Here is a 21,673-nt window from a genome sequence, read left to right on the forward strand (position 1 = left end):
CTGGTGTGTTGTCCATTTGTAGTGTCTTTACTGTATTACTGTATGTGTTCACGAATGTTTCGCACACTGCCTCTGAGATAAGCTTGTCTGCCCGTGCCAATCTATCAAGGGGGTGAGCAGGGGTTATTTTAGAAGTGTATCCCCCTTACCCTGACTAGAAGCAAGGGTCCCTATTTGGACTAAGGTGCAAGCCATTGCCAACTAGAGACCTCCATTTCTAATAGAAGGTGAGAATAAAATGAAAATGGGGGGGGGGGGCATTTCTGTACTACGGACATGCCACTGTCTTCCAAATGACTGCTTCCCTAAGGCGCTTGATCCCACCCCCTGACCCTTCAATCCTATGCCCTGCTAATCCCACAGCCGTACCTTACCATATCTTTTAGTGTACGAACCAAATTAAGTTTCTTAAAGTTGAGACTGGGAGTTATCAACTTGCTGACTCATTGGCCAAAATGGAAAAGAGAGCCGACTGTGTGGGAACCATAAAGAAGACATTACACACATTGGTTGCTTGTGCCCAAAACTGCTGACCGAGAGACGAGGCCTGCTCAAGCCTCTTTGGAACATAAAAATGATCAGAAGCTGTAGAGCAGCAGGCCTGGCCTGCTTTGATCCTAGGAACACTAAATTAAACTGTGCCCTAGTTAAATTCATGGAGCGTGCTGTTAAAAAACTCAGTGAGGCGCCGACAGCATGCGATTCCCCATTGGCATAATGTTACATAAGCTTCACCTGTTATTGCTACCCCTACTGGTTTTATGATGTTATTGCTGGTTTTTACGAATTATGACATTTTAAATGAAATCTTGACATTTTTTTCTTATTTTTTCTTATTTTTTATTATTTTTATTATTTATTTTATTTGTATTTTTAAAGTTTTGTATTTGCAATGGTTTTTAAATCATGCAATAAATAAATAAAAAAATAAAAAAATTCTGATGGGATAGGAAAGAGTCTCAGAACTGGTCGAGGGATGCAGAGTGTTGCCACCCTGCCCCCATTTACAGTCACCAGTAGCCTGTACATCCCCCAGAATGAAAAGGGGAGGAGTGGGAGGGGGCGAGCGAAAAACCACGCCACTGTCCTCGGGCCTTGTGCTACACAGCCACCATTTCTGCAGGTGCCACAGCAGTACCCGTAGTCCCCACATCTTTCTTCGAGCTGACAGAGAGTCAGGCCTGGCCCCTGCAAAGGATCAGTGAGGCATGGGTGTAAGAGGAAGGGGTGAGGCTGACCACAGCACTATTAGGCAGACAAAGTTCCTTTCACCCTGTGGTATGTGCACCGCAAAGTGTGGGTGGGTGTAAACCAGGGTACGGGCAGCCTCAGGTTGGCTCCCCACGCAGCCCATTTGGGGCTTTCCTGCCAGGGTCTCGGAAGAGCAATGGCATTCCTTAAGAGCACTGCAGCAAAGCAGAGCCCCTTCCTAAGGATATGGCACTCAGTTCTAAGCTGCTTAGTGGTTCAGTGACAAGTGAGGCACCATGGTTGAACAAGCACCCCACCACAAGTTTGGCATCTTGGTTGCAGCAAGAATTTGCACCCTCTCTAAGGCATTTTATCTATCCTTTATAAAAATGAATATTGGCCAGCATATAGATCAGGGGCAAGTTTATTGAATGGCCACATATGACATTGAGAACAAAAAAAAACTGTTGTACTTTTTCACAGTGGAGAACAGGTACTTTGCCTGGCTATCATTTTACCCCATTTTTTTCCACATGTAATAGGCAGATTTCAGGTCTCTGATTTAACAGAAAAATCTGAGCTTGTTCTGCTTTGTCTGGTAAAGGTGGAGATGTTTCTGATTTGCACTATATATGGTATGCTGGTGGCTTCAGGTGGTTGGGTATACAGATGTGGAACTCGTGTAAAGATATATTTTTAAATCATCGTCCAACCCAAGAGGTTACATTCAAAAAGTAGAATTGTCAAAGTAGCTATTTCAAAGCTGTAATAGCAAGAAGAGGTTGCTTAAGATTGCGACCCTTTCCCAATTACCACATGAGTTCTATTATTGGCCCATCTGTTTCAGACATTCATCTTTAAGTCCTTTCCTAGTCCATCATGGGTTTGGTTTGAGTGGCCAAAGAGGTACATATTGGCTTTTATGCATTTAAGTAGGATAAGATGCCAGATGATCTCTTGGTCTTTGGTATTTATTATTTGGCAACCAACTTGGTAATAATCTGCTGATTTATTAGGGGGAGTAGTTGGGCTGCTGCATATTTGAGTTTTTTAACCAGTAAAATGACTTAATTATAATGTTTTATAATGTGCATGTATTCTTGTGGAAAGTGTAAGCAAATTGTGAATAAAACAATTTGAATCTAACTGAAAGAATGGCACCCTGATGCTGCCAGGTTCCTTCCTTTTTCATTTGTTTGTTTTCCTTCAAAATGTCTCTCCTTGGTTTAAGCCGAACACTAATAAAGATTTTTTTAGCATGCTGACTTGATATAGAATTAGATTTTTTTTAAATAAGTGCTGATGTTTTGTGGCTGATATTACACAGCAACAGGTTTTATAGAATCATGTGTTTTTTGTGGGAGTGATAGATGTGTGTGATAATTCCTGAAAAGTTGACATTGGCAACAGGTAAAGTACCACCTGCTCTCAGTTGAAATTGTTTACACTATACTTAGTATCCAAATGTCTTTACTGTTAATTCATATACTCAGTTGATATTTGAAAACATGTATCTGTCATGAGAGTAATAAAATGTTCCAGAGCAACTATGAACAACATGCTTGCTTCTGTCTATTTTATTATGTATGCAACTTATTTAGCAAAACTGTTATTTGCAAATGACACCAAGCCTTTCACTATTAACAAAAAGTGAGACTTATTGGATGTGTTAATGCAAGTGTTGGGGCCTGGCTGGTCCTTGAAGTGTCTCATTTTGCTACTTTCTACCTTGTAGTGTTCTGTCTTGAAGGAGAAGCTAAATTCACTTTTAAAGACATTGACTGATGAATCAGAAGCAGCTTCCTGCTGTCCACATCCCCCTCCCACTATCGCTGAGGAACAGGAAGACTGTGACGAGTCCAGGAATGCTATTGACAACATCAGCACCCAGTCTACAGGATCCACCTGTGGATCCTCCTGCACTTCTCGCCCTCAAATTTTCCGACCCCGGGAGCAGTTGATGTTAAGAGCCAACAGTCTAAAGAAAGCGCTTCGGCAGATAATAGAACAAGCAGAAAAAGGTAACTCTAGCAGCAGCTCCATGCATAATCATAGTGGTTTTGATTGCTCTCCAAGTTGTATGGAAATTACACCTCTCTTCAATGAGAGGGATGATCACCTATCTGCAGTGGCTTCAGCTGTGGTAGCAGTATACCATGAGATTTGTATATTGTATTTTAAGTCTTCCTGGCAGAGTAACATTTGATAATGGCTCCTTTATATCTTTTAAGAAATACATGCTGTTAACTGTACTTTTGTTGAACAATATCACAGTCAATCTCTTCAGTTGAATTGAACTGTTGTGAGTAGCAAGGAAGGTCACTCTCTTTTTCTCTTTCCATCTCTCTCTATATTTTTCTCTTGCTTTTTTCTCCACAATCCCTCTCTGTGTGGCTGACCCTTAGTCTGCATGAACTACAGTCATTAGTAGCCAACAATAGCTGCTCCTTCCCCCTGACTTTCCCATGTTTGCTTTCTGTACCTTCCATTTCTTGTCCTTCCATAGCCCAACTGCAGAGAGAAGGATGAGCCAACTTTGGATGAGATGTTGGCTGTGGCTAAGACCATTGAGCACTCCCTTTCATGCGTAGAAACTATAAAAAGAGACAAAACCAATGGAGAAGAAGCTTTAGTAGTTGGTAATTCCACAAGGAAATTGGATAAAAGTACAGTTACAAAAACTGAAGAAAAGTGATTATTCAGGAAAATGCTGTAGGTGTTAGGAAGCCAGGATACTTAGCTAATGATAAAAATTGTCCTGCCAGTAAAGCCTTATATAATTATTGTAAGAAGAAAGGTCACTTTGCTCTAGTATGTAAAAAGAAGTCTATTCCAGGGAAACAATGTTTTGGAGATTGATGACAATAACAGCGAAAGTGATGGGGACATGAATTGTTAGTGTGGTCAAATTGTACTACAGGTAGGGGAGATAAAGACCAACACTCCCATAAAGGAGATAAGAGTGAATAGAGAAAATTCCAAAATGATGTTTGATTCTGGTGCGAATTTTAACATAGTTTTGCAGAATCTCTTTGAAACAAAACTCAAGGGCAATCCAGACACTAGACCATATGCATATGGGGTAAGCCCATTCATTTGCATGTTTACTTTGAAAGCATGATAGAATATGACCCAAGATATGTTAATGGGAAAATGTACGTATCGAGGAAAGGAGACAGCATATTGAGCTGGTTTCACCAACGTGATCTTAGAGTTAATATAAATTACAGAACACAACCATTAGTGTGTCTCACATCTGACTAAGTAGTCAGTACGATTTCAATAAACCCAAAACAAGTGTAAAAGGTTGATAGAATAAGCAACAAATGTCAATAGCAATTTAGTAAACAATATGGAAGATCCATTGGAGTCTTAATGTAGATGATTCGAAGTACAAGGTTGGAAGAGCAGACTGCCGACACGTGTTTTGTCGTGTTAATGCGACTTTTTCAAGGCTCGCAAAAATTTTACCGCAATATCTCAAAATATTCTTCTGAGAGACCCCCTGAAGTTTTCTAGGGATCCCGAGTAAACTAGGATCGACGCCAGCGATCCTTTCAAGATATAATACATCCAAGGTAAAATGTTCAGGATAGGCAAAAAAAAACATATTCTGGTGTGCTATAGGTAGGAATTCAAAAATAGTCGAAATATCGTGTTTTAAGCACTAGTAATGGTATTGCCACACTTCAGAATGTCCGCTGCGTTTCTGGGTGAACGTCTCATGTGATGTAGAAGTACGTATATTCGTGCTGAACTTAAGTAAAAATTGTTGTAGACTCGTAATTATAATTCCAAGGTCCCATCATGCAGTGGAGAGTGACCCGAACATCTTCATCCTACTCCGCGCGTTGCGTCCTCCAGAAGTGGCGTCCTCGAGTGATCTTAGAGTTATGCTGGACCTGAATAGTGTCCCACTATTCTTCTAAAAGATAATTGCTTGATCCTGGGGTTGAAACTGTAAGAGGCATTTCTTCAGTGGTAAAGGTACAGAGTGGTTGACTCCATTTGTGGTGACCAAATAACTCTAATGGAAGTCTTTGCTTATGTGTGGACCTCAGAGAACTGAATAGAAATGTGGCGATTGACTAATATCCTCTTCCAAATATTGCAGACATGCTTTTGCTGCTTGAAGGGGCTAAAATAGTTTCAACCATTGGTTTAACCTCGACATATCATCAGATCGAGTTGGATAAGGATTTCAGAGACTGTGGCATGTATAGCCCTGATGACATCATCTACAGAACCACTTACACACCCATACAAACTCTAATATGCCCACTCAAATAGCCTTTCACTAACCTATGCTAGTACTCATACGCCGACTCAAGTCTCCATAGCCTCCATTGAGCCACTCACAAACATACTCACTCACTCGTACAGCCACTCACACAACCATTCACTCACCCATGCTGCCAGTCACGTAACTACACACTCACCTATACAGCTACTCACACACCCACTTATGTACCTATCAAGTCACTCAGACACCCACTCACTCAATCAGCCTCTTAACACAGCCACTCACTCACCCATATAATCCCTCACACTCTGTCACACACACAACCACTTACATACCATTAACACATCCATACAAGCACTCACACATCTGCGTACTCACATACAGCCCTTCACACACACTCACACTCTAATACACCCAGTCACTCACGCATTTAGCAATCCAGACACCCACTCACTCACCCATGGTCACTGCACACCTACAGCCACTCGCCCCTCTACTCACCCACACAGCCACTGACACAGCAACTCACTCACCAATATAGCCACTCACACAGCATCTTACGCACCCACACAGCTACTCGCACACCCACTTATACACCCATACAGACAGCCACTCACATACCCAACTGCACAAGGATACATACAGTCATACAGCCACTCACACAATATATATTCGAAGTAGTATCACTCAGTAGTACACCTAGTATACTACCTTAACTTTTGTAGTACCTTAGTATATATGTTTCACAGTTATAAACACTTACAAAATACTTACACTCACTGGATGATGTCATCATCGATGTCACTGACCATGTCATGAGTGATGTAATATGCGAGGTCAGAAGCAGTGCATTACGGGACGTAAGTTATAGTTAGCTCAGCTAGCTATAACTGCCAAATTTCACTGGTTCTGTACGAGTGAAATCTGAGCCTAACTATAACATCCCTGTAACCTTTGTTTTTTTTAGTGTATATGTGTTTATATATATATATATATATATATATATATATATATATATATATATATATATATATATATATATATACTAACTATCTGGTTTTAGGTTTAAACCTATAATAACTGATAAAACCCCACCAAAAGGAAAATAGCCATCACCGGTGTAAACATATAAACACTGAAAAAACACCTTCACAGCCACAAACTAAGTGCCATTCAAAGAAAGGAAACAATGAGTGAAAGTCATTTTTAATTCTTCCTGAAGGGGCCAATACAATGCAACTTTGTTATATAAGGCAGCAGCAAGAAAGACTGGGCTAACATTAAGCTGCTTGAGTTTTGTTGTTTAGGGATGTCACTAAAATATTGTCTCTTCTTCCTTCTGCTTTTTTCAGGTTTGTGTTCTTTAGTCTAAAGATGCAGTGTTTCGAAGCATGTTTTAGGTCTTAATTAGTTATTTTAAAAAATGTAGAGAGTCAGGAAATCTAAAAATCATATTTGATATTTTGGCTACATTTGATTTCACTGATAGGTAAAATGGCTGGTTTCATAAGAATATTTCCCAATATATACCATCACATTTATCCACAGACAGAGAAGATGTGAAATCCTTTGGTACATCAGCCCCCTTTTCTAGGGAGTCAGTATTGATTGTGGGTGAATTAGCAAACACCCCAGGCTTTAAACATTCAATGCAAGGTGTAGTGACAGGTATATGTGAATAAAATGTTGTCACAAAGCATCTGTGATAGTGGTAAATAAGTAAGTAGTCACATATTGATAGTGATGTGAAGAAAGAACAGTTTACTGCATGCTTAGGTTTTTACAGGAAAACATGACTGCTGTAGTGGAATTAATCAAAATATTAGAGTCTGAAAACACCATTGTCTACCAAGTGTTCAGCGTAATTGGTGTAGATGTGAAACATCTCCTTGAGAATAGGCCGGGCAACACATTTAGTGACTTTGGCACCGGAACATGCTCCATGTTCGAATTATTGCCACTTGGTAAGCAAAGAAATGTTGAGGAGCACTTCGGGAAATTTTAGTTCGAGGCATGTGAGCTGCAGATTGCACACTATGTATAGATGGCCACCTAGTGTTGGGTCCGGATGTTTGCAGTTTGTTTTTCTTGTAGAAAGTCTTTGGAAGTCACGAGATAGGTGACTCCTCCTTTGGGTGATACTGCGCATGGGCATCAGCTCCATCCCCAGATTGTTTTTTTCCGCCACCGGGCTCGGATGTGGTTCCAGCGTTCCTTGTTGGAACCGATTACCGTCGGCGCGCAATCCTCACCGGCTTCATGAAAATACTCTTCAAAGCGTTTTCCAGTCGACAACACTCGTCAAGACCAAGAACGTCCATTGCGGTCGTCGACTACGGCCTTCGGGAACAACTAGGCCTCGACTCCAGCTAATGGAAAGGACACCATTTAAAAGGTGTCCCCAATGTCGATCGAAGTTTCCCCACACCGACCTCCACGAGGTCTGTAACCTCTGCCTCTCTCCGGAGCACGAGGCCAAGGACTGTTCAGCCTGTGCCTCCTTCCGCTCCAAAAAGACTATCCGGGACCGGAGAGCCAGACGAACGATGGCTCAAAGATCTTCAGCTTCGATTCTGGACGACATTTTCCAGGAAGGCGTCGACGTCCCAGAAGAGCACGACGTCGACAGCAACTCGGAGGCAGAAGATTCTGATGTCGAGGAGGTGACTCCAGCGCAGCGGGTCGTAAGTAAGACCGTCGACCCCAACCCTCCCTCGACACACACTAAAAAGGCTACGGTCACACCCTCGCCCTCGGGTGCACACAAGACACTACTTCGACAGCCCCACCATCGGGTTCTGCCAAGAAGTCAATAAGGCCTTCGGGCGACTCGGGCTCAAGTCGACCCCACTCGGTGCTGGCACACCGGCACCGAAGAAACCATCTGGTACCGCACCGAATCCATCGGTGCCGAAACAGTGTTTCCTCGGCGCCAAAAACAACTTCGGAGCCGCCGAAAGCTTCCAGCACCAAGAAAGCACCGGAGCCGAGGCACACACCGGAGCCGAAAAAAGTATCAGACTCGAAAAAACACCCGGAACCGAAAAAGACTTCAGAACCGAAAAAGACCCCGGCTTCCCCCATTAAAGATAAGAGGTCGAAAGAAGCCGCTACGGCGCTGAAACAAGCTTCCACGCCGAAAGGTCACACTCCTGAAAGAAACTTGTTTGCTCCGGATACAAAGCAAAAAACTCTCATAAAAGATCCCAAGACTGGTCGATTGACATTATCAAAGAAACGACCATCAGAGGCACCAGCACCAGCTCTGGCCCCAAAGAAGAAGGACATTGCTACCTCGCCTATGCATGTACCTTCCCCGTCTCCTGCACCCAATCCCTCCCCCCATATTTCACCACCTCTCTCCCCTATACCATCTAGCACACATGATGATAATGGGGACGACATATCGGATACAGGGGCTGATCCACAGGATCCAGATTCTCCCCCAGCCTCTCCAGAGCCATGGGTCGCCTATACTACACCAGACGTCCCAAATGTACCACAAGATGATATATACCCCTCTAGGCCCTCACCGCCAGAAGACACCATGGGGTTTAACCAATTACTGGTCAGAGCAGCACAATACCATGGGGTAGACATGCACTCCGATGCAATAGAAGAGGACTTCCTGCTAGACACATTTGACACCGCACAAAGGTCTTCAACAATTTTGCCAATGCTCAAAGGCGTGGTTAAACATGCCTCTGAGGTCTTTAAAGACCCAGTCAGGACACGGGTCATAAACCCAAGAGTGGAGAAAAAGTATAAAGCTGCACCATCTGACCCAGCATATATAAAGGGACCAGTTCCCCTAGACTCTCTAGTCATATCTAACGCACGTAAGAGAGCTAACTCTCAAACATCATGAGAAGCTCCCCCACCAGACAAGGATTTTAAACTCCTTGACGCGTCAGGGAAAAGAACGGCCTTACAAGCAGCAAACATGTGGCGAATTGCTAACACGCAAGCCTTACTAGCATGTTATGATAGGGCACATTATGATGAGCTCGAAGAAATAATGCAATATCTCCCTGATCAATTTAAAGATAGAGCTAGTGAGCTAATTCAAGAAGGAAAAATTATCACTAACACATCTATCCACTGTGCACTAGATGCAGCAGACACAGCCTCCAGAGCCGTCAACACTAGCGTCCTGCTGCGCAGGCATGCTTGGCTACGTATATCTGGCTTCAAGCCAGAGGTCCAAAGTGCTATACTCAATCAACCATTCGATGAGCAACACTTATTTGGACCCGAGGTGGATGTCTCCCTCGAAAAAATGAAGAAAGACACCGACACAGCAAAATCTATGGGACCGCTGCAGTCGCAGGCTCCCAGACGTTCATTTGATCGCTCCACATATAGAGGTGCAAACAGAGGGTACTCATCAGATACACCTTCCACCGGATACAAAAGCCCCACTCAGTCTACCTACAGTAAGGGCTACCAAAGGGGAGGTTACCGCGGTAACAACAACAAAGGCAGAGGCAAAAATAACAACTCCCGCTCTGCCTCCACCCCTACCCAATGACTACCCTCCCCTTCCCCCGCCCCATTCCACTCCTGTCGGGGGAAGGATACAGCAATACCTTTCAGCCTGGGAAGACATCACATCAGACAGGTGGGTGCTTCAAATAATTCAGTCAGGTTACTCTCTAGAACTAACATCTACCCCCCAAACATACCACCCAAACAGCGTCCAATGTCACAAGATCATTTAACGCTGCTCAGACAAGAAGTACTTTCTCTCCTGCAGAAAAATGCAATAGAGAGAGTTCCAAAACATCAAAGGAACAAGGGAGTATATTCCTTGTACTTCTTGATTCCAAAGAAGGACGGATCTCAGACCTATTGTAGACCTCAGACCTCTAAACGCTTACATACAATCAGATCATTTCCATAAGGTCACACTTCAGCAAGTCCTTCCACTCCTGTTGCAGAACGACTTTCTTGTCACACTAGATCTCAAAGACACCTACTTTCACATCCCAATTCACCAGCGCACAAAAAGTATCTAAGATTTGTGCTAGAAGGACAGCACTACCAACTCAAGGTACTCCCATTCGGAGTAACGACCGCTCCAAGAGTGTTCACCAAATGTCTAGCAGTGGTAGCAGCACACTTAAGAAGACAGCACATCCACATCTTCCCATATCTAGATGACTGGCTCATAAAAGCAGTGTCGTACAACCAGTTTGTACAACACACTCACAATACAATACTGTTACTCCACAACTTAGGCTTCACAGTAAATTACACCAAGTCACATCTGCTACCATCGCAAACACAACAGTACCTAGGAGCTACAATCAATACTCAACTAACACTAGCTTATCCCTCTCCAGCAAGGATAACAAGTGTGCAAACGCTCCTAACAAAATTCAAATCACAACACTCGCTTCCAGCTCGAGTGTTTATGCAACTCATAGGGATGATGGCATCTTGCATATTCATAGTACCTCCCGCAAGACTGCAAATGCGTCCACTTCAAGAATGTTTAGCACATCAATGGAACCAGGCTCAGGGTCAGTTAACAGACCTAGTGTTGGTGGTGGTGTGATGCAGTAGGTGGGCTCCCCAGCCGGAGAGCGATGCGTCTGCTGGTTCGAGGCATGTGGGCTGCTAAATTCATATCTTAGCATTAGATCGCCGCCTAGTGTTGGGTCCGGATGATCGCACATTGTTGTCCTGGAAGAGTCTTCGAAGTATCCTGAGATAGGTGGCTCCTCCCCTGGACTACAGTGCGCATGGGCATCGGCTCCATCCCCAGATTGTTTTTTTCCGCCATTGGGTTCGGATGCGGTCTCGACGTCTCTCTGTCGGAACCGAGAAACTTAGCTTTTTTAAGGCCAAAAGGCCTTAGTTTCACAACGTCGGTATTGTTTGCGTACGGTCTCGAGTTCTTCCGTCTCTTTGAGTCGGAATCTGCGGAGTCGTATTACTCTTCGGACATCGAGGCCTTCTCATCGCAACACGACCGAAACTTTTCAGCATGGAGCGGAGCCCGTTTAAATACTGTCCACTATGCGGGTCAAAATACCCGCATATTGACGTGCACCCGGTCTGTAACAAATGCCTTTCGCCAGACCATAACGAGGAGACCTGCATGGCCTGCTCCAGATTCAGGTCAAAGAAGACGCTCAAGCTTCGGCGCGCGGTGCGCCTTGAGGCGAGACAAGCGGCCCCGGATCCAGAAAACATCTTCGGCGACCAGGAAGAAGAGGGCCTAAGCCATCATCTTCAAATCTCCCCGCCCGAGACGGAGGTCGAGGCGGATCCAGAAGACGATGATGGAGTCGTGGGTCAAGGCCTTGAATACGTCGACGAGGTAGGGGACGTCGAGGAAGTTTATGGGGCCGCGGAAGATAGCTCGGAGGATGAGCTATGCCCCGAAGGTTACACGGATCAGGGTCGGGTCACGGGATCGCCACTCGGCCTTCCCAAGACCCTGTACCGCAAGCCACGGCCCCGCCTTCAGGCCCGGCCACGGACATACTTGCTACGCAGCCCGTATCGAAACCGAAACTAAAACCAACGGTATCGACTACACCTAAAATGGCCGACCCGAAAACGAAACCGAAACTAACGGATTCGAGTGTACCTAAGATGGCGGTCGTCCAACCTAAAACACCAAAGCCTGCTACCTCATCGACTCCGTCGGCCTCCGGTCCACAGAAGTCGAAGAAGACTGTCGATTCGACAGTGCCGAAGTCATCGGCAGAGGAGGCATCCTCTAAGAAGGTCGTCCGGCACGGGTCCACCGGTCCGACGCCGTCAAAGTCCGCCAAAGCAAGCGACAAGACTCCGGTACCGACTGGAACGTCGTTAGTCGGACGCGGGGTTGAGACGGAGCCTGCAAAATCACACGGATCGAAAAGTGGATGCTCTACACATCGGTCCAAAGACTCTGCGTCTACAACTGCAGCATCTACGTCTAAAACTCCAAAGGGCCCACAAGACGTCGGATCCGAAGGCAAGGTGAAGGCCTCCTCGTCGGCGCCAAGTGCTGCTGTGACTGACGCATCCCTCATCGCCACTTCGCTCCAGAGAATTCGAGACAAGTCCTCTGCGACGTCGGCGCCGGCGCAGTCTCATCAGACGCCCATGGACATACCGGCAAAGTCTGCTGGCAAACTTCTCTTCCTTCTCCCACCGAAGGAAGCACCAAAGGCCTTTGCGCCAAAGACGGCGCCAAAGGCATCAGAGTCGTCCACGTCTGGGGGAATATCAGGTCGACAAATCGGCGCAGGAGACGATTCTGAGCGTTTTATCGACGCAGACACTGGCAAGTTGACCCTTTACAAGAGGAAAATCACTTCCCAACCAGTAGACTCCTATGTTATCCCTCTAAAGAAGAAGAGGCTTGCACAGGACGCTCCAGCCCTCATTGAACCTATCCAGCCTCCTCCTAGAAGGAGCCCAACACCTTCCCCGGACCACTCTGAGGGGGAGGGATATGGAGAAGATGACCAGTACACTTTTCCCATCAATGAACCAGATGCACAGCAGGATTCCTATGATGATATAGGTGACCAAGGGATACAGAATGTGGGGCAGGACCCATAGCCTTTCAGTGCACGTGCATCCCCAACAGAAGACTCTGCAGGTTTTCAGGCACTCATTGAACGGGCAGCTGCTAATCATGATGTGGACATGCATGCTGACCCAGTGGAGGAAGATTTCCTGTTTGATACTTTTTCAGTCTCTGAAAGAACAGTAAAGACACTGCCTATGCTCAAAGGTGTCCTTAAACATGCTGCAGACATCTTTAAAGAGCCCACTAGGGCGAGGGTGGTCAATCCACGCATCGAGAAAAAATACAGACCAGCACCTGCGGACCCTGCATACATTCGGGGACAGTTGCCACTAGACTCTCTTGTGGTCGCAAATGCCCGCAAGAGGGCAAACTCCCAGACAACGGGTGAAGCTCCTCCCCCAGACAAGGAGTCTAAAGTGCCTGAGGCAGGGGGCAAAAGAGTAGCTGCGCAAGCGGCCAATTTCTGGCGTATTGCAAACACACAGGCGCTATTGGCACGTTATGATAGGGCGCATTATGACACCCTAGAACAAGTTTTACAACACTTGCCTCCGCAGTTTCAAGAGGGTACCAAACTGCTTATAGAGGAGGGAAAACTCATCTCCAACGCAGCCATAAAGTGTGCACTTGATGCCGCAGACACAGCAGCACGGGCCATTAACACTAGCGTCATGCTGAGACGACAAGCGTGGCTACGCATATCAGGGTTTAAACCGGACATTCAAACTACAATACTAAACCAGCCCGTCAATCCTGATAGACTGTTTGGTCCTGATGTTGACACCACCCTCGAAAAGATTAAAAAAGACAACGAAACAGCTAAATCTATGGGGGCCCTTCAGTCACAACAATTCCGGGGCAACAATTTTCGTCGCTCAGGTGCACGTGGAGTCACCCGAGGACAGATGGGTCAACAATCTCAGTTCAATAGAGGTGGAGCACAGTCCTCGTACCCCAAGCAGAATAAAGGGGGTTATCGCGGAAACAGCACCAGAGGACGTGGCAGAGGAAACAACAACACCCGTTCCTCTGCCCCAAACAAACAGTGACTCTCTGTCACTGCCCCCGACCATTTAACACCTGTCGGGGGGAGACTCCAGCAGTTCCTGCCAGTCTGGACAAACATCACCACAGACAGGTGGGTGCGAAAACTTGTCCAGTACGGTTATTGTCTAGAGTTAAAGTCCACTCCACCCAACATTCCACCAAGGCAACGGCCTATGTCCGCAGAGCACTTGCACTTATTGCAGCAGGAAGTAGTGGTGATGCTGCAAAAAGGCGCAATCGAGCTCGTGCCAGTGGAGGAGGAAGGCACAGGGGTATATTCCCTGTACTTCCTTATTCCAAAGAAGGACGGATCTCTCAGACCCATTCTAGATCTGCGTCCCCTCAACCTGTATATATTGTCAGAACATTTCCATATGCTTACACTGCAACAGATTCTTCCCTTGTTAAACCAAGGGGACTTCTTGGCAACCTTAGACCTCAAGGATGCTTATTTCCATATACCACTACACCCGTCCCACAGGAAATATCTCAGGTTCACCATCCAAGGCAGGCATTATCAGTCCTACCCTTCGGAGTGACCACCGCCCCAAGAGTGTTTACCAAGTGTCTGGCGACGGTGGCGGCGCACCTCAGGAGGCAGAACATCCATGTCTACCCCTACCTAGACGACTGGCTCATTCAAGCCAAGTCGGAACAACAGTGCGCCGCGGACATGTCGACTACCATTCACCTCCTTCACAATCTGGGCTTCTCGCTGAACTACCCAAAGTCGCACCTTCAGCCGGCACACGTCCGGCAGTTTCTGGGCGCAACAATCAATACCCTGACGGCCATGGCTCAGCCAAACCAGGTCAGGATAGACAGCATGCAGTCTCTAATCAAAAAGTTCAAACCACAGCACTCGCTTCCAGCGAGAGTGTTCATGCAGTTGATTGGCATGATGGCCTCCTGCATCTTCATAGTCCCTCACGCACGTTTGCATATGCGCCCGCTCCAGGAGTGCTTAGCAAATCAGTGGACACAGGCTCAGGGACAATTGACAGACCTAGTGTTGGTTACCAGTCGGGCGTACAACTCTCTGCATTGGTGGAATCCACACAACCTTTGCAAGGGCCGACTGTTCCAAGAGCCAGTGCCACAGATTATCCTGACAACGGACGCATCTCTCCAGGGATGGGGAGCTCATCTGCTCACTTACACAGTGCAGGGACTATGGACGACGCAGCAACAGAAGATGCACATCAACTATCTAGAACTGATGGCAATCTTCATGGCGCTCAAGTCCTTCAATGTACATCTGTGCAACAAGGTAGTGTTAGTCCGGACGGACAACACAACAGCGATGTACTACATTCAAAAGCAGGGAGGCACCCACTCGCCACAGCTGTCTCTTCTGGCTCGGAGCATGTGGAAGTGGGCCATTCAAAGGAACATTTTCCTCATGGCAGAACACCTCCCGGGCAAAGACAATCAGATGGCGGATCTGCTCAGCAGATACAGCCATCAAATGCACGAGTGGGAGTTACACCCATCAGTACTCCACCCGTACTTCCAGCAGTGGGGTCATCCGGAGATAGACCTGTTTGCCACAAACGAAAACGCAAAATGCCAACACTTTGCCGCCAGGTTCCCTCACCCACAGTCGCAGGGCAATGCGATATGGATGAACTGGTCAGGCAAATTTGCGTACGCTTTTCCACCAACACCTCTGATACCGCTGGTGGCAAGAAAACTACGGCAGCACTCGATGACACTCATCCTAGTTGCTCCAACGTGGGCGCGCCAAGCATGGTGCACCACGTTTCTGGAGCTCTCAGTGGTGCCGCATCAAAGGCTGCGCCTAACGCCCAAGCTTTTGACGCAGAACCATGGAGACATTCAGCATCCAGATCCGCAACAGCTCAACCTGCCGATCTGGCTCCTGAAGTCCTAGAGTTTGGCTACCTTCAACTACCTCCGGAATGCATGGACATCATCAAGGAGGCAAGGAAGCCGACTACCAGAGCGTGCTATGCTGCAAAATGGAAGCGTTTCGTCATTCACTGTACAGCCAATAACATAAACCCGCTAGATGCATCTATCCCTAACATCATTTGCTATCTGTTACACCTTTACAAGTGCAATCTAGCGTACACTTCTATTCGGATACATCTATCCGCCATAGCAGCTTATCTTCAGAACAGGCAGCATCTCTGTCTTCAGAGTGCCTGCCATTAAGGCCTTCCTTGAGAGTCTGAAACGAGTCATTCCCCCGCGAACACCACCAGCTCCGGTGTGGAACCTCAACGTGGTCCTCACCAGGCTGATGGGCCCACCTTTTGAGCCACTACACTCGTGTGAGCTCCAGTTCCTAACATGGAAAGTGGCTTTCCTTATCGCTATCACGTCGCTGAGACGCGTCAGTGAGCTGCAAGCGCTCACAATCCAAGAGCCATTCATACAAATTCATCCAAATAGGGTGGTACTACGTACTAACCCCAAATTCCTTCCGAAGGTGGTGTCACAGTTTCATCTCAACCAAACTATTGACTTGCCTGCATTCTTCCAAAACCCACAAACAGTGGCAGAAAGAATGCTCCACACCTTGGACGTTAGGAGGGCGTTGATGTACTACATTGACAGGACACAACACTTTAGGAAATCAAAACAACTTTTTGTTGCCTTTTCGCCACAGCACAAGGGCAACCCTATTTCCAAAGCAGGAATAGCCAGATGGATTGTTAAGTGCATCCAGATCTGCTATCAAAAGGCCAAACGCACCTTAACAATACCCCCAAGGGCGCACTCCACTCGCAAATTGGGGGCATCCATGGCTTTCCTTGGAAACATTCCTTTAGAAGATATTTGCAGAGCAGCCACATGGGTTACACCACATACCTTTACAAAACACTACTGTGTTGATGTGCATTCCAAACAGCAAGCAGCTGTTGGGCAGGCTGTTCTCAAGACACTTTTTCAGGTTTCTGCAGCTGGCACGGGCAACCGCCGCTAATGGAGGGACTGCTATATATTCTATGCTAAGATATGAATTTAGCAGCCCACATGCCTCGAACTGAATATGCTACTTACCAGTATGCATCTGTTCTTGGCATGTAGGGCTGCTAACATTCATATCGCCCACCCTCCTCCCCGGTGCCTGTCGCAGCTGCAGACATACTCTTGCATTCAATCATTAGCATGGACATCCTTACACTTTACACTCCATCTCTGCCACAATGGCTAAAAACAATCTGGGGATGGAGCCGATGCCCATGCGCACTGTAGTCCAGGGGAGGAGCCACCTATCTCAGGATACTTCGAAGACTCTTCCAGGACAACAATGTGCGATCATCCGGACCCAACACTAGGCGGAGATCTAATGCTAAGATATGAATGTTAGCAGCCCTACATGCCAAGAACAGATGCATACTGGTAAGTAGCATATTCATTAGACAGTCTGACTCATCGCTCTCTGCAATGGTGGAACAAACCTGTCAAAAGGCCGAGTGTTCCTAGAGCCAGTTCAACAAATCATACTAACAGCAGACGCATCGCTCTCCGGCTGGGGAGCCCACCTACTGCATCACACCACGCTGGGAAAGTGGACACCAATGCAAAAACTACTCCACATAAACCATCGGGAGTTATTAGCTGTGTTTCTAGCTCTAAAAGCATTCCAAACACAAGTTGCAAACAAGACTGTCTTAGTCCACACAGACAATATGACAGTCATGTATTACATAAACAAACAGGGAGGGACACACTCTCTGCAGCTCTCTCAACTAGCTCAGCAGATATGGAGGTGGGCTATACCTCAGAACATCTTCTTAATAGCCCAACACGTCCCAGGGGTTCAAAACACCATGGCAGATCTGCTAAGTCGGCAGACTCAGCAGATGCACGAGTGGGAACTTCATCCACAAGTTCTTCATCCGTTCTTTCAAATGTGGGGACCAGCTCAGATAGACCTCTTCGCCACCCACGACAACGCAAAATGCCCACACTTCGCCGCCAGATACCCACACCCATTGGCCAAAGGCAATGCGATATAGATGAACTGGTCAGGACTATTTGCGTACGCTTTTCCTCCTCTACCAATGATGCCTTTACTAGTATGCAAGATGCAACAACACTCGCTAACGCTTATACTAGTAGCTCCAACGTGGGCCAGACAACAGTGGTACACCAACCTGATCCAGCTATCTGTGGTACCACATCAAAAACTAAACCTATCTCCACGTCTTTTAACTCAGAACCATGGAGAGATCAGGCACCCGGACCCAGCTCAGCTCAACCTTGCGATCTGGCTCCTGAAGTCCTAGAGTTTGGCTATCTCAAACTCCCTCAAGAATGTATGAATGTTATCAAGGAAGCAAGGCGTCCCACCACTAGAGCATGTTATGCTGCTAAGTGGAAACGTTTTGTAATATACTGTCAAAACAACAACATAAATCCCCTAGATGTATCCATCCAACACATTATAGGCTATTTACTACACCTTCAAAAGTGTAATTTAGCCTACACATCTATCAGGTTGCACCTAGCTGCCATTGCAGCTTACTTACAAAATAGACAGCATCTGTCTCTTTTTAGAGTGCCAGCCATTACAGCTTTTATGGAGGGTCACAAAAGAATAATACCTCCAAGAATACCACCTTCACCTGTGTGGAACTTAAACATAGTGCTCACACGTCTCATGGGACCTCCATTTGAACCTTTACACAAATGCGAATTGCAATTTCTCACATGTTAAGTGGCTTTCCTAGTAGCCATTACTTCTTTAAGAAGAGTTAGTGAAATGCAAGCATTTACCATTCAAGAACCTTTTCTGCAAATGCACCACAATAAGGTTGTTCTTCGTACAAACCCTAAATTCCTGCCAAAAGTAATTTCACCATTCCATCTAAACCAATCTGTGGAACTGCCAGTTTTCTTCTCGCAGCCACAAACAGTAGCAGAAAGAGCTCTGCACACCTTAGATGTCAAGAGCATTACTAAATTACATAGAGAGAACACGGAGCTTTAGGAAAACAAAACAGCTTTGGGTATCCTTTTCACCACCGCATAAAGGCAACCCAATATCAAAATCTGGTATTGCCAGGTGGATTGTTAAGTGTATCCAAATATGTTATCATAAAGCTAAGCGTACACTAACAATTCCTCCAAAAGCCCATTCTACAAGGAAAATAGGGGCTTCCATGGCATTCTTAGGGAACATTCCCTTAGAAGACATCTGCAAAGCAGCTACATGGTCTACACCGCACACATTCACAAAACACTATTGTGTAGATGTGCAAACAAAGCAACAAGCCACTGTAGGCCAAGCTGTGCTTAAAACACTATTTCAAATAACTGCAACAGATACGGGTGGTCGCCGCTAGTGTGGGTACTGCTATACAATATATGCATAGTGTGCAATCTGCAGCTCATATGCCTTGAACGGAAAATGCTACTTACCAGTATGCATCTGTTCTTGGCATGTAGAGCTGCCGAATTGCACTACCTTTATCTATTCCAGTATTATTGTCATTAGATACAAACACACATGGTCATCACTATCTCTTAGCTCCATCACTTTCCTAATGGCGAAAAACAATCTGGGGATGGAGCCGATGCCCATGCGCAGTATCACCCAAAAGGAGGAGTCACCTATCTCGTGACTTCCAAAGACTTTCTACAAGAAAAACAAACTGCAAACATCCGGGCCCAACACTAGGTGGCCATCTATGCATAGTGTGCAATTCTGCAGCTCTACATGCCAAGAACAGATGCATACTGGTAAGTAGCATTTTCCTTTTACAGTCTATGAGAAATGGCTTACAATGATGCAAAGAAATGTCCCTTAACCAACCATGGCACTTGAAGTTAATGAAGCCTCACTGAGGTAATCTGCACAAGTTCTAGATCCCTTCTGATTTTTCTCCAGACTTTGAAAAGTACTGCTTCATTTTTGATTGCTTCAATAACTGAGGGCATATATGCCCAATACAAAACCTATGTTGCAGAACATGTCCTAGACAAACACAATGTTCAGGTGCACCAGTATTGGCATGGAAAGCTATATCTTTGGCCAGAGTTAGCTAATTGTGTACTGGCTGTTTTGGCGTTGCCTGTCTCAAGAGCCAATGTTGAGAGGGCCTTTTCACAGATAAACATTTACATTGGAAGGAAAGAGCGAGCGCGCATGACCAAAGACTCGCTAAAAAATATATTTGGACCTCATATATCCTGTACACACGCTATCTATACACATGCACTATCAGTGCAGAAAGCAAGCAATAATTAAAAGCAAAACATTCCATAAACACGGGAAGGACACTGATTTTGTTGTTTTTAATATATTTGGAGACAACAAGGGAGCCAAAGTAAAGTCAGCCAGGGACCTTGGGAATCAATTATTTGAAGCTACAGTGGTCCCTAGGGAAACAGGGATATATGTGCATAAATGAATATAGACCCAATCAGTTCTATATTGATTAAACTTGTCCAGCCGGACAGAGGTCTGATATTTAATATTTACCACATTTTCAAAGAATTGTGTATAAACAAAAATACAGAAGGTGGGACACAAGCCTGCATCCTACTACAAAAAGAGAGATAAATAGTTTAGGAAACATTTAAGGAGCTCAGGAAATGCTCACGGTTTGTTATAGAAAAAAAACTTAATGCAAAAAACAAATTGCACGGAACACCTTTACAAGGTCAATAATAGTATTTCAAGTAATGCATAAGGTGTTTTATGGTGTCGACGGCGTTTCGATCCAGGTGAACAATGCGTGGATCATCATCAGGACATTTATTTAGGCATGCTTGATTATTATTGCCTTAGATAACTGTAATACATTACAATTTGGGGAAAGAAAGGGGAGAGAAAAATCAAAAACAACGGATTAGAGGTGTGTATATACAAGAGCAATTAAATGCTAGTCAGAGCAAACGTAAGCCGCACCATTCAGACAAGTACTTCGGTTTGCAAGTGTGGAGTAAAATCATAGTGGCATAATAGTGCAGGCATTTTCGGCGCAGTGACATGGTGGTTACAACTGATGAATACAACAAGAGAAAAATATTCCTCCTTGTGTGTTTCATGAATTTGATGGGCTGCTCCGTGCCTATTTCGTGAGGCTGCCCTGAAGGGTCCTGGGCTCCAGAACGGGGAACTGTTGTTTGGAGATTGATGGAGGGGCCTGACCCACTCACGCACCAAACCTACTGAGGAAGTGCCACTGTGCGAAAGGATAGCGCGAGGAAGGGATCCAGGCAGATTGACAGCCTGCCATGATCATGATGTAAAACTGACTCTGTTTTCAAGTCTTTGACAACAAGAACATTGTGGTAATGTACCCATACTCACGTGACTTTTTTGAAAGTATTCCGCAAATGACATAGGTGCTTGTGCCTTAATGAATCTGCGACCAAGGTAATAATATTCGAGGACTGCCAGTTTATTGAACAAAGAACAAGCACAATGCACTTTGGGACTTGAAGTATGTAGAACTGAGTCACGTGATTAAAGTCTTTTAATAGCATGCCCACGTGCACATGAGTGTATTCACTTCCAATCTGTGAACAAGGCTTGTAGCCGAAACGTTAGATGACTGAAGGAGGCGCTGCTTGAACTTGAGAATAAGCATCGTTTTCAACATTGGGACTCACTCCTTATGTGTTTCATGAATTTGATGGGCTGCTCCGTACCCATTTCGTGAGGCCGCCCT

The 21,673-nt window shown here is 45.6% G+C and overlaps 1 protein-coding gene across 6 annotated transcripts in view; it reads left to right on the forward strand.

The window, feature by feature from the left end:
• The window catches only part of DGKD (diacylglycerol kinase delta), a 977,235-nt gene that overhangs the window by 496,417 nt on the left and 459,145 nt on the right, over positions 1-21,673 (forward strand). For all 6 annotated transcript variants that reach the window (XM_078666032.1, XM_078666033.1, XM_078666031.1 and 3 more), the window contains one exon: positions 2,927-3,212. In XM_078666032.1, the coding sequence (XP_078522158.1) occupies positions 2,927-3,212 (286 nt within the window). The remainder of the gene's footprint in view (positions 1-2,926; positions 3,213-21,673) is intronic.

This window comes from Lissotriton helveticus, chromosome 11 (assembly GCF_964261635.1).
Source record: "Lissotriton helveticus chromosome 11, aLisHel1.1, whole genome shotgun sequence".
In the NCBI taxonomy this organism is placed as follows: Eukaryota; Metazoa; Chordata; class Amphibia; order Caudata; family Salamandridae; genus Lissotriton; species Lissotriton helveticus.